The sequence below is a fragment of the Oryza brachyantha genome, chromosome 7, assembly GCF_000231095.2.
Source record: "Oryza brachyantha chromosome 7, ObraRS2, whole genome shotgun sequence".
Taxonomy (NCBI): Eukaryota; Viridiplantae; Streptophyta; class Magnoliopsida; order Poales; family Poaceae; genus Oryza; species Oryza brachyantha.
Genome location: NC_023169.2, coordinates 19,351,559 through 19,365,117, shown reverse-complemented (window position 1 = coordinate 19,365,117; position 13,559 = coordinate 19,351,559). Strand labels below are relative to the sequence as shown.

The 13,559-nt window shown below is 38.8% G+C and overlaps 2 protein-coding genes across 2 annotated transcripts; both read left to right on the top strand.

Moving 5' to 3' along the window:
• Window positions 1-915: 915 nt before the first annotated feature.
• On the top strand, window positions 916-2,980 carry LOC102720727 (probable beta-1,4-xylosyltransferase IRX9). Its single transcript, XM_040526078.1, has 3 exons — window positions 916-1,613; window positions 1,978-2,245; window positions 2,649-2,980. Exons 1-3 carry the CDS (start codon window positions 1,060-1,062, stop codon window positions 2,766-2,768), a joined length of 942 nt encoding a protein of 313 aa, XP_040382012.1. The 5' UTR covers window positions 916-1,059; the 3' UTR covers window positions 2,769-2,980.
• A 5,776-nt stretch (window positions 2,981-8,756) lies between these two features.
• Window positions 8,757-10,051, top strand: LOC102702394 (peroxidase 21-like). Its single transcript, XM_006658114.3, has one exon. It carries the CDS (start codon window positions 8,846-8,848, stop codon window positions 9,845-9,847), a length of 1,002 nt encoding a protein of 333 aa, XP_006658177.2. The 5' UTR covers window positions 8,757-8,845; the 3' UTR covers window positions 9,848-10,051.
• Window positions 10,052-13,559: the final 3,508 nt, after the last annotated feature.

Sequence of the window (13,559 nt, the reverse complement as noted above, 5' to 3'; positions counted from 1 at the left end):
TAAAGTTGTTTTTTTATTAACATCCTAACTTTGATATTGTTTTACAACATAGAGATTGTCCTCCTAAATATTGTGTTATTTGGTAGTTTTGATATTTTTAATCTATTTTATCTCATTATTTTGGCATTTTAACTTACACGTATTCACTCATTTTTATTTTTTTGTTGGCACTACTTTTGTGTTTCCTAAGTGATCCCAGATATGTCTTAGCCTCCGTCTCTTGAAGAGAGCCAGTCTATTACATTATTTTAAGGACCAATTACATGTATTTGTGCAAAAAAACTACAAGAAACATATTTATACTACCTAAACCTTAGGGGCGGTTCTAGCAGGGGGTGGTAGGGGCTCAAGCCTTCGCTACCCCCTATAAAGTTATTAGAGCCATCGTAAAGATTTCTCTAAAATTTTATGGTAAAGATATCTAAGTTGTTCAGACCCTTCAATCTTATTAGCTAGATTCGTAATTAATAAACCTTAGTTTGCTTTTTGTAAGCTTTATCTTATCAGTACTTTTACCTACTAAAGTACTAATTCAGCATATTATATACTCCCTCCGTTTCACGATATAAGACTTGTCTAGATTAATCAATTGATGAATACATATAATTGATATAATATGAAGCGGAGGTAGTATTAATGAGAGTTAGTTTAGGTTTTTATTTATCCTCAACGTTATCTTTTATGGGACGCAAGGATTCAATTTATTTTGGGACTGGCTGAGTGCGTGTTGTTTTAGAGAATGGTAGAGTATATATCTTAACAGGCTGTGGATTAAACTGCAGGCAGGACCCAGTTGAAAACAAAGTCTGTTGGGAGCCTGCCTGCCTGCCTGCCTGTACAGCCCAACCCAGCCCACGACACCAAGTGTGCGAAAGGAATGGATCGATTAATTGAACAAGTCCTAGGCAGGGAAGGGTTAGGAGTACCGTACCATATATTATTGACAGCCGCGCGTTCACTCACAGTCCTCACTGCTATATGGATGGAGCACTTGTAGTTGAGATTGAGATTGAGTGCGTGCTAGCTAGAGCTAGCTAGAGCAGATCAGATCGCTCCACCATGGCGGCGCCGCCGCCCTGCAAGACGAATAGGAGCAGGCCTCCGCTGCTGCTGCGGAGAGCGATGCTGCATTCCTCCCTCTGCTTCCTCGTCGGCCTCCTCGCCGGTCTTGACCCCTTCGCCGTCTTCCTCCGCGCGCTCAACAACCGCACGCTCATCGTCAGCAGCCGCCGCCACCACCACATGATGATCAATAGCCCGCAGCTGGTGGTCGTGGTCACCACCACCGAGCAGTCCGACCCCGAGCGCCGCGCCGCTGGGCTCACGCGCACGGCGCATGCTCTGCGCCTCGTCTCGCCACCGCTTCTCTGGCTGGTGGTGGAGGTCGCCCCCGCCGAGGAGCACGCGGCGCCGCCCACGGCGCGGCTGCTGCGGCGCACGGGGGTGGTGCACCGACACCTGATGTACAAGAAGGAGGAGGAAGCGACGAGGGAGAAGCAGAGGAACGTGGCTCTGCGCCACATCGAGGACCACCGCATCGCCGGCGTCGTGCTTTTCGGGGGCCTCGACGACGTCTACGACCTCCGCCTCCTCCACCGCCTCAGGGACATCAGGTAGGTAGGCTGCCTGTCGGTGCCACTCTTAATTACTATCTACAGTACTATATAGTGTTAAGCTTTACTATCATATGGAGTATAACCGCGCGCAGTCCAGTGATTCCTCTCCGTCTCTGCCAAGCCAAAACAGTGATATTTCGCGTTTTTTATATTACAAGATTCTGGGTATCATATATATATAGACTAGATTTGTTAATATATACTAAAGAAGGATTAGAATAAGTATTAAACGATATATAAATATACCTACACAGCCCATATATGGCCAGCGTAGGAGCGAGTACTGTGTATCTAAATGATAGAATGGTGTCGGCAAGAATGAGTGAGTGGTCCCACACATGTCATGTCATACTGCATGCAGGACGTTTGGTGCGTGGCCTGTGGCGACAGTGTCGGCGTACGAGCGCAAGGTGGCGGTGCAAGGCCCACTCTGTGAGGCCGCCTCCTCCTCCTCCACCCGGCCGAGGGGCTGGTTCGACCTCGACCATATGCAGATGCAGACGCAGGTGCTTCCCCGGCCGCCTCCGGAGACGTTCATGGACGTCGCCGGCTTCGCCTTCAGCAGCTGGTTGCTGTGGGACCCGCACAGGTGGGACCGCTTCCCCCTCTCCGAACCAGACACCTCGCAGGTCCGTCCGTCAGCCACATCCATCTTCGGCATCTATCGATATACTCCTATGACTGAATTTCCGATTAACTTTGTTTTCTTGTCCTGCGGTCGGTCGGTCGGTCGGTCCCAGCTATATACTGTATCTCTCGCTAGCTAACGACAAAACAGATTAAAGGCGCCCGGAAGAATCTACTAATGCGCAATTCACGCGTGCATGTGTCTGTCTGCAGCTTGTTTAATTCGACCAGTCATGTCCATATATTATTGCTGCTAACCAATGTTAATTCAGCATGTATAACTTCAGTAATACTATATATATATAGTAAGAACTTGAATCTCAATATCTAGACATTATATTAATTAGTTGATTGATAACTACTAGTGGTAATTCAGAATTAATATATATGCATATACGCATGCAGGAATCGGTGAAGTTTGTGCAGCGGCTGGCGGTGGAGGAATACAACAAATCGACGACGATGGGGATGCCGGACTCCGCTTGCTCGCAAATCATGCTTTGGCGCATCCGAACTGTACTCTAGTTTCTCCATTAATTTAATTAGACACCCATCTCTAGAGCCACTCCTATACGAGCTGCTAGTTAATTTGTTGCAATCTGCGGCAGTTCAGTAGTGATACTACAGACTATATACTCATGTATATTGAAATTTTTATATAAATTTCATATTTATCCGACTTCATATAAAATGTTAGATGCAAATATGTATTATATTGAAATTTGCATTATTCAAGGCCCGCCTACGATATTTTTTTCCTATACGGGCCTCTTTATGGCCTATCTACAATAATACCCTTATTTTTCATAGATGGTCCTCTTATTGGTCCGCATATTAATAAGTTTCCGTATACGTTCGTGTTCTTCCATTATTGATCACATCGTAAATATGCTCTCTAGCGTTTCACTTAGAATTTGACGAGGGGTCATACACAAAAATAGTTTTCTTGAAATGGTAGCCAACCTTGTCTGGTTTCTATTTTATAAATTTACCAAGCACCTAACGAGCACATCTGTGGTGGTAAACATTTGATAGAAACAAACAGTTGCACAGTGTCTTTGGCCATCTTCGCGTAACAGAGTTAACTCTTCCTCTAATTGCATCTTCAAGAGACTACTTATCTCACTTGTCATACTAAATTTTAGCAATTTTGTACAAAAATTATCTTTCAAGAGACTACTCATTTGGCTTGACATACCATTTGAATAGCTATATATAGACTCCTCAATGGCTTAATCTAGAAAGTCATTCTTCCACTAGCAAAATTGCTATCCGTGGTAGAAGCTAGCCTTGGTAGAAGCTAGAGACTAGAGAGTAGCGTAAAACTATTTTGCTAGCTTGATCAGTTTCAGAACTACTGAAAGAAAGGTTAGTGAGTAGGTTGATAATAATACCAGTTTATGCCATATTCATGATAGAACACATGTAATTAATTATTATCTTTCGGATATAATTTAATACCGATTGTTTTTCTTTAGAATTAGAACATATGTATGTTCTGTTCATACGGGAAGGATCCTAGAGAGAGAAAGAGTAAGAAAATAGATTAGGATTAGATGGTTGGATAATTACATTTAAAAACTTAAGGTGGTGGGTTTTTTAAGGAGTGGAGCTGTGGAGCAGCAAAACTCTAGCTCCACCTCCCTTAGTTTATTTTTTTAAGAGCAGCTCTGTAGACTCCACTCCTCAAAAATTTAAATATATACTGATTGGCACAACTTCTAAATAAGTTAAAATTAGGAATTAGAACCATAACAAATGAGACCTAAGATACATATTGAGCAGCCATGCACCTCAACCTCAGAAACGAGGAGGGGGAAGCAGCCAATCCATCTGCAAAGGGCAACCCGCTCACGCTACATCGTGGGCGGATTGTTAAGGAAGGGGAAGGGGAACATTTTCTTACTTTCTAGCCATGAAGCGGAGGGATCTTTTGGAAAAATGTTTCTTGAAGGAGTGTGAGGTGGTTTCACGAGTTATGGGATCCAATGGTTCGTAACTTTCGGAGTAAAAAATAGAACAGTCTAGGTTCGCTTGATGACGTGGCACAATAGTTTTTTATTTCAAGGGTTTAACTTACATATATTAGGATCAAGGTTAGGGATACGCTGGCATGATGCAAACAACAATTACTGTTTCATTAGCCACTGAATTTTGAGCCCTAGCAAGGCGTGGATTTTTCTTTCGATTTTGAATAAAACCGTTCACAATTCATGGAATGCATTAAGATTGTGAGCACTAACTGTCTATATGCAAGCAAAGAGATTTTATGATACTTGAGAAAGTATCTAGCGTACCAAGTTTTTAGAAAAACAAATACCGGCTATCCTAGGGGGTTATATTTTCATTATTTTTTGAAAATAATAAACCTAACGAATAAGATTGAACCAAACTCACCACTCCATCCACCCTGATAATTCTAATGTTCTTTTAGAGAACAGTACGGTCTGGAGAACTTATCCTATATATGTTATTATAGTGTTTTTAAACTATATATTGTAAAATTATTGATAATGAACGTTTAATCGTAAGCTTATTTAAAACGATAGAAATTATATAACGAGAGTGACTAATTAATTGATCCAAGTGTAGAATCGGCAATTACCCATGAAGTGAGAGTCTTCCAACCAAATAATGAGGAAACTCCCGGTTGGTTAGTCTTCTCTAGATTGAAAATGGCCACCCAGGTTTTTGATGTGTTTGATTCGTGGACGAAACTGGATAGAGTGGTCCAGGAGAGGAATATTTCATGAAAATGCTGGATGAGTGTATCAGGCTAAATTGGCTGGATGAGCTTATCCAACTTCACTAATGGTGATTATTTAGTGATAATTAGCATGTTTTGTTATTAATTAATAACTAACAAGTTTAAATTAGTATTAATTAGTGATGATAGATACATTTCATCGTTAATTTGTACTAATTAGTATAATATTTATGTTGATTAATTAATATTATTATTTATTAGTAATTAAATATGATCATCTCATCCATCTTCATCCATCCAACCAAACAAAATATTCGATCGTCCCATCCATCCAACCAAAAAATCTGTATTACCAACCAAACGTATCCAAACGAAGAAACAACTCCAGCCAAATAATTAAATTAACATACAGAGTTTTATAGGAAAAAACAAGATAGTCTTCCAAGGCGATCGATCGTCCATACAACAAGTGTACGTGCAATTAATTCGCAGCATGTTACCTGTTCCTCTTCTCGCCACATTCTCGATGGCTCGTTTCGATCTGACTTTAATTTGTTGCTTCTGGGACAACTACACCAGCTCCTAGTTCCATTTAATTGTTGCTTTTAATCTGTTCCTTCCATCGATTTGCCAATGCTGCTGTGTGGTTGAGCGCTAGTTATCCATTACGGAAAACATAGTAATAGACTAGTACATAATTAATTAACTATTAATTATAAAAATAACAATAAAATAATTAATATCATTTTAAAAGTAATTTTTCTATAAAAAATTTTTCGTAAAAAATACGGTAGTTTAGGAACGAGTGAATTTGAGGATAAGAAGTGGAGAGCCGAACGCGGCCCTACATGATTAGCTTGTCTCTGCATGTCAACTTGCTTGCTAAAGTATGAAAGTAGGAGTGAAGTGTATGGCCAAGGGTGGTAATAGGTCCAAGTCCATCCTACAAGATTTAAGAGTTGAGCTCATAATAGAATTAATTAAATTTTATATATTTTAAGCTAATAAATTTTAGGAATTAGTTAGGGTGTAAAAGAACCCAAATGCATTTCTATTACCACCCATATATATGGGTGGTCCTTAAATTTATAAATTTATAAGGACGTGTAATCTTCAGACTCTTAAAATACACATCAGATGTGTTATCGCGGTTCCAAATCGTCCCGGTCTCTCTTAGATCCAGCGTGACGCAGACTAATTAAGGAGGAAGACACTTATCCTTTATCAGCAAGAGCATCCACAGTGGTAGGCAGTAAGGACTAGGGAGGCTATTAATTGGTTCAACATTGTGAAGGGAGCCAGTGAAGTGGGTAGTAGCGAGAACCGAGTTGGTTAGCCACGGCATGCAACCTACGCGAGTTTGATCTCTGGGATCACAACTCACGTATGTCACTCGGGGATTTTTTCTCTCACACATATACATACTCCAAAATCCTAAACATGTGGTAGTGATATGCGTTGTGGTATGTGTTCGTGTGTATTCTAAGTTGTATCCTTCTAAAAAAGTGGGTAGTAGCAATATTTGAAAGCAACGAACAATTAATCAAAATTCACCCCTCTCTCCTTCCCTCTCTCTTCCCCACCAAACATTTTTCTTAATTGTGTGACCTAGTTTGCTACCCACAGTATGAGAGTCAGAATAACTATTACCTAGTTTAATGGGTTTTACATTTACTGTCCACTTGGTAAATAAGCAACTTGTCTTAAACGATAATACTATGTCATTGTCTGTGTGGCATGTCACATTAGTGTCTTAGTGACACATAGGATCCTACATGAGATGTGACGATTTGATACTTATCGAAATGATACACTCTAATAAGTTCTGTAACATAAGTTTTGTTATTTGGATGAATATTTTCAAAAGTTTAAGTATATATATGCACTCCACCGTGCATGAATATGAATTCTCGATGCAACCAGATTTTTGACTTGTACGTTAATTGTTCATTCCTTGTGAATTGTTGCCATGATGCATCCTTGAATGTTGGTCTTGGTGCATGTCCAATTGAAGTATAAAAAATGTCAAGTCGATTGATGGCTGCTGCATCCCAAGCTTTGACTCAACCCGACGGATATCTGTGCAAGCGCAGCTAACTCCACCTTGATTAGCTATAGCTATCTAGGTTCGTCGTGATTCAGCAAATGCGCACTTGAGAGTTGAGATCCATTCATAACTTCATGCTCACATCCTTCGGTAATGTGACAAAAAGTTTCAGACAACGAATATTTTCTTTCGAGGCTTAGTAATAAATTACTTATTAAAAATATAATGTTTAAAAAATATTTAGATTTTTGTTTAGATCCTAAAATTATAGTTATATAACTTAAAAAAATAAATTAAAAGTCGGAAACAAAGTCGCAAACAAATCCTTAATTAGTATTCGACTTTCGGTGTAAACACAATTGTTGATACGTGCCTTCCTGCTTAATTTATAGATATCACATATATAGTACATAGTACTACATATTCACACTGATCCAAGAAACTTTTAAGCCCTCCTCGTTTCTTACCTATCATTTAAATGTTACAATATATATATATATATATATATATATATATATATATATATATATATATATATATATATATATATAACTAGATATATAGAAATGTGTGATTTATCACTAGATAAACTTGCAAGATCAATTCAATTTTGACTTTTACAAATAGAAACAAAAAATATATGAGTATGCATATACTAATTAGAGTTTAGTTTGTATTTTTGCTGAAATTATAGATGTTGAATTTGGACATGCACATTCATGGAGTGCTATATCATATATTAATTCATATTATTATTTATTTATTAATAATTATTTAGATGACATAAACAAACAAGGATATTAAAATTAATGTTGTACCGATCAATTAAATTAACGGCTTCAGTTTATCTTTTTGTATTTGCTACTAATTAGAATAACAGTAGTGTATGGATGGATAGAGTTTGGGACGATGCACTTATCGACCGGTGTGAGCTCATTGATGCACATGTATGCGTCCGTGTCCGTGGGGTCATTTTTGGGTTTGTGGGAAAAAACGATACAACATATTTGTAAATAAAAAATAATTTATAGATAAAACTTTTATATACGTATTCTTAGTAATCTAAAAGTCAAGGTTGAAAAATAAATAACAATGAACCCAAAAAAGTTAACCTCAAATTTAAGATTAAAAATTCAAATTCATTTATGAGCAACAAATTTATCTATTATTCTTTGAAATGATATGAGAATTCATTTATTATTTGAAATATTAAATTGTGTGGTCTTTATATATGTCACTCGATTATTTGTATTGATCTAATTTGCGAAATGACATACACAATTTCATCTATTATTTATCTATTATTATTTAAATAGGACGAGCAATGAAATATTACTTGTATTAATATTTATACAATTATGCTGAGTTATTTTTAAAATCTAAACCAAACTTACCGTTTTATTTGAAACTATCACTGCGAAGGTGACCTCAACAACAATATGAGACAACAACAATATGAGAAGGTAAATGCATCAACTCATTCCATCTCGATCACTCCATCCAAAGATGTCACATGATCACTTCATCTCATCATATCCCTCCGTCTAAATAAAAATAAGAGTTCAACCAATCACTTTAACTTAAAAAAAATAAAATAGAACCAACTAATTTTATAATCATAAGTTAGGTTGTAATATATTCTTTCTAGTCCACAAGCTAAACAATTCGTAAATGATCGACGATACATTACATATGGCAATGCTATATAAGTAAGGGGCGGTAGTCACTGCTCAAGTGATGGAAGCCGGGCATATATATATGCACCTTCTTGCTTGGACACTCCACTCTTGCTACTAGTTAGTTTTGCTGCTAGCTAGCTAGCAGTGCACTGCCCACTAGCGAATAGCGATGACGAGGAGTAGGCATATTGCGATGGTGTGCTGCAGCTGCGCGCTGCTGCTCCAAGTGACGATGAGTGTTGTTTCCGGCGAGGGGCAGCTGAGGCTGAACTTCTACTCGGAGAGCTGCCCTCGGGCGGAGGAGGTGGTGAGGGAGCAGGTGCAGAGGCTGTACGAGGAGCACGGCAACACGGCGGTGTCGTGGGTGAGGGCCCTCTTCCACGACTGCATGGTCAAGTCCTGCGACGCCTCCCTGCTGCTGGAGACCACGCCCACCGGCGCCATCTCCGAGCAGGCCTCCCACCGCAGCTTCGGCATGCGCAACTTCAAGTACATCACCGCCATCAAGGCCGCCGTGGAGCGGGAGTGCCCAGGCACCGTCTCCTGCGCCGACATCCTGGCGCTGGCGGCCCGGGACGGCGTGGCCATGCTGGGAGGGCCGGCGCCGGTGGGCATGCGGACGGGGCGGCGGGACAGCAGGGAGAGCTACTACGGCGTGGTGGAGCGGTACATCCCCAACCACAACGACAGCGTGTCGACGGTGCTGGCGCGGTTCGCGGGGATGGGCGTGGACACGGAGGGGGCGGTGGCGCTGCTGGGCGCGCACTCGGTGGGCCGCGTGCACTGCTTCAACCTGGTGGGGAGGCTGTACCCGGAGGTGGACGGTAGCATGGAGGCGGCGTACGGAGAGTACCTGCGGGGGAGGTGCCCCACGGCGGAGGCGGCGGAGGACACTGGGGAGGTGGTGTACGCGCGCAACGACCGCGCCACGCCCATGCTGCTGGACAACATGTACTACCGCAACCTCCTCGCCGGCCGCGGCCTCCTCCTTGTGGACCAGCAGCTTGCCTCCGACCCCCGCACGTCTCCCTACGTCCGCCGGATGGCCGCCGACAACGCCTACTTCCACCAGCGTTTCGCCGCCACGCTGCTCACCATGTCCGAGAACGCGCCGCTCACCGGCGCCCAGGGAGAGGTCAGGAAGGATTGCAGGTTCGTCAACTCCAGCTAGGTAGTAGTAATTCTATATATGCATGATCGATGTCAAAATAAGGTAAGGTGCAGTGCGCCAAATATATATGTCATCCACCCGTAACTCCAAAACTCGATCTCATGTGAATTACTGTGCGTGCCTGCCACGAACTGTACGTCCCTTAGCTTGTTACTACTACTGTACGTATATATAGTATCATCTCTCGCTATAATGGAAAACCGTTTTAAACTCTCGACGGGACATCCCCTAGCCTACTACCTGTTATCCAAATAATTATTAAAAAATATGAAAAAATTTATAAAAATAGATTAATATGTGATATATCACCACACAAAAATACAGGTTAAAATATAACTTCTAGAATCCATAAGAAAAATAATAAATATATGATTGTGAGTATGTGTATACTATTCATAGTTTAATTTGTTATTTTTGTTATGAACTATAAAAATCATATTTTAACTTGCATATTTGTACAGTGATATATCACATATTAATATATTTTCATAAATTTTTTATATTTTTTGATAATATTTAGACAACATGTAATAAACGAGAAGCCGATGAGGGTGTCCCTTAATCCACGCTCAACTGTCATATATCATATCCTTTGTGTTTGTGTTTATGTCAACGTATTATATTGCAGTAAATGCTTGTGTCGTGTCCGTCCGTGACAACCTGAGAGGGAGATGCCTCTAAAATATAAATATATATAAGATTTATTTTTTATACCATAATACATTCATTTTTTACACTTATTTCTATTATGTCAATCATTACTTCACAACAAATTAAACTCTTAGAAAATAATTAAAAAATTGATCACTGTAGTGAATAAATATTTTAATAATATAAGAATGTTTATATTGGACGGAGGTAGTAGCCAGTACTCCATTATCGGTACAACGCAATAATAGCGGTGAGCGGCAGCGACGTGTGACCAACTAACTCCATTAATCGAGCAGGATTCTTCAAGAGTCTGAGTTAATTGGGCCGTTGAGCTGCTGCTGGGCCGCCTCTAGTTTCTATAGACTAGTTTAAATGGGCCTTCACGAAGGGACCCATCCAATGCAATCCTCCATATATCCGCCGGTGCGAATCGAGTTTCCTCCTACCCCTTAATTAGGGCCCTCTGGAAATTTCTGTTTTTCTTTGTCCAGTTGATTGCTTCTTAGTTTGGCCTTTTCACCTCGCTAGGGTAATTGTTTGGCTGCATATTTAAAAACAAAAATAATTTATTATAAAACTTCTATATACTTATTTTTGCGATATAAAAACCAAAGCTAAAAAGATAAACTTATTTGATAAAAAACTATAAAATCAATTTTAAATTAAGAGTTGAAGTCAATTTAACATATAATCACAGGGAGAAGAAAAAAAGAGCCCCCACCACATTCCGTGAACATGAACCATTGATCGATTCGCTGTGTGTGGTAAGTCGTCATCTTCTCTGTCCTATGAAGACGGAGTGACTCTGCGCTCCAACGTGACATAACCCGCTAGACTGATAAGTTGCGTGCTTTTTTTACTTTTGTTTATATTTATAAATCAAGATTTAAATTTTTAATTTTAAATTTAGACTTTAAGGTGTCTATAAGCTCATGCAAAAATTTAATGCCAGTAAATACAACAGTCAGCCAATCAAATAAAAACACCTTTACAAAGTAAAAAAATACGGCCACTTTTTAAAAATATAATCAAAATAAAAGCTCGAATACAAAATCACCAAGAAACCTTGCAGCCAGCTATAGCCTTAAACAAGCATTGGTCAATCTAGCATTTTTTTATAATTTTCCGAGTTTAGTTTAACCCGTGGTTCTGCATGAGGTATTTTGCTAGTCTAGTAAAATATCTGTGTTCGTCTGTAAATTTATTCTTTTTAAAAGATTTGTTATGTGATTTTAGGTATAACAAACAACTAAAATATAATGCATGTCTTTTTTGTGTGCTGACAGCCAGTTCATGCTATATCCTTTCGACAGTCGATAGTTCATATTGGAATATTATGGTCAGAACATTTACCTTCATATATATCACCCCCGTAATTTCACTTCTAAGTTTATAAGTCAAAATTTAAATTTTAAATCTTAAATTTAAGAGTTAATTTTAGGGTTTTGTTTCACCAAAGATTGGTGTCTAGTTTTGGCTTTTAGATCACTAAGAATACATATATAAGAGTTTTATTTATAAATTGCTTTTCGTTTGAGAATATGTTGTTTGGTTTTTTTCATGAAAAAGCCATATTCAAGAAAAACTACTATGGGGTATAAACTACAATAGAAGATAATTCGTACATAATTTAAGGTTAAAAATTCATTTTTTGCTTACAAGCATAAGCAAAAACAAAAAAAATAAGGTGCTAGCAACTTAGAAAAAAAACTGAAAAAGAAAAAACCGACTTGTCATTTCTTTTATATATATATATATATATACACACACACACTTTTTTGCTGTCAAGATCAACACGGTTGTATCAGAATTTTTTTATTTGACGCCGTTGACTTTTTTGTTTACGTTTGACTCTTCGTTTTATTCAAAAATTTATATAATTATTGACTATTTTATTATGACTTGGTTTATTCTAAAAATAACTTTAAATATGATTTATATTTTTATATATTTGGACAAAATTTTTAAATAAGACGAAGGTTAAACGCAAATTTAAAAGCCAATGACGTAAAAAAACAGAAATCGAATCGAGCATGGTTAAATTTCCCTCAACATGTATACGTACTTGGCACAGAGGGGCGGAAAAAACAGAAATCGAATCGAGCATTACTGAAACAAAATTAAAGGAAAATGCATGACAATGTAAAGAAAAACAAAACAAGGAGAATAGCCGATAGGGCAAGGAAAGGCACATGCTGGATAGATACCTCGCTTCCTAGGCTTGCATCCTTTCCATTCCATTCCATCTTTTTGATGAAGACCTGAGAGGAGAGCGACATCCACTATCCATTGTTCTCTCTAATCACGAGAACTGAACTACCTACACAACCGATTCCTTCCTTTCTTGTCTTACCTCTTTGAAATACTGTATGTAGAATAATAGTACCTGTCTGCACCTTCAGTCCAGCCAGACTCTCGGAAATAATGTACTACTACTTGTAATTAGTAGTAGCATGACAAATCTAGTAATCACAATGAACACATGTCATGCTCCTAAACCACATATCATTTGCATTCTCATTCTTATCCACGTGGACACCTCACCTCACCTGTTGGTGGATCCCAACTATTAACACCACCTTATAACTACTCAAGAGTGCATATCAGGATGACACATTGACGCCCGTATCTAGATTAGTGCATATATTAACTACTCGTACTAGAGACTTCGTACGCTGACTTCTGCATAGAGTATTAATATTTAATCTTAAGATGACTCGCTCCACTGTGCTCTTTACATTTTTTTCTTTTTTTAAAAAAAATATTTTTAATAATAGGCCCTGGTGAAAAAAAAGTTGGGCTCCGTAGGCCATCCCCACCGTAAAAGCCTCACCAATTTGCTCTAGATGTTCGGAAATGTTTGTTTTTATTATAAGAAGTATTTGATTGGATGTATTTATTTCCAGTGAGAGCTAATTTGTGAAGACTACTCTTGGACCAATTCCTCGAAGAAAATGTTGTTCAAGTTCACGAACTGTATTTTTAGCATGTAAGAAGGGGGTAGTAATTAACCGATTACACTTAAAATTGTACTATAAAGGATTCCATTTTGCTTAAACAA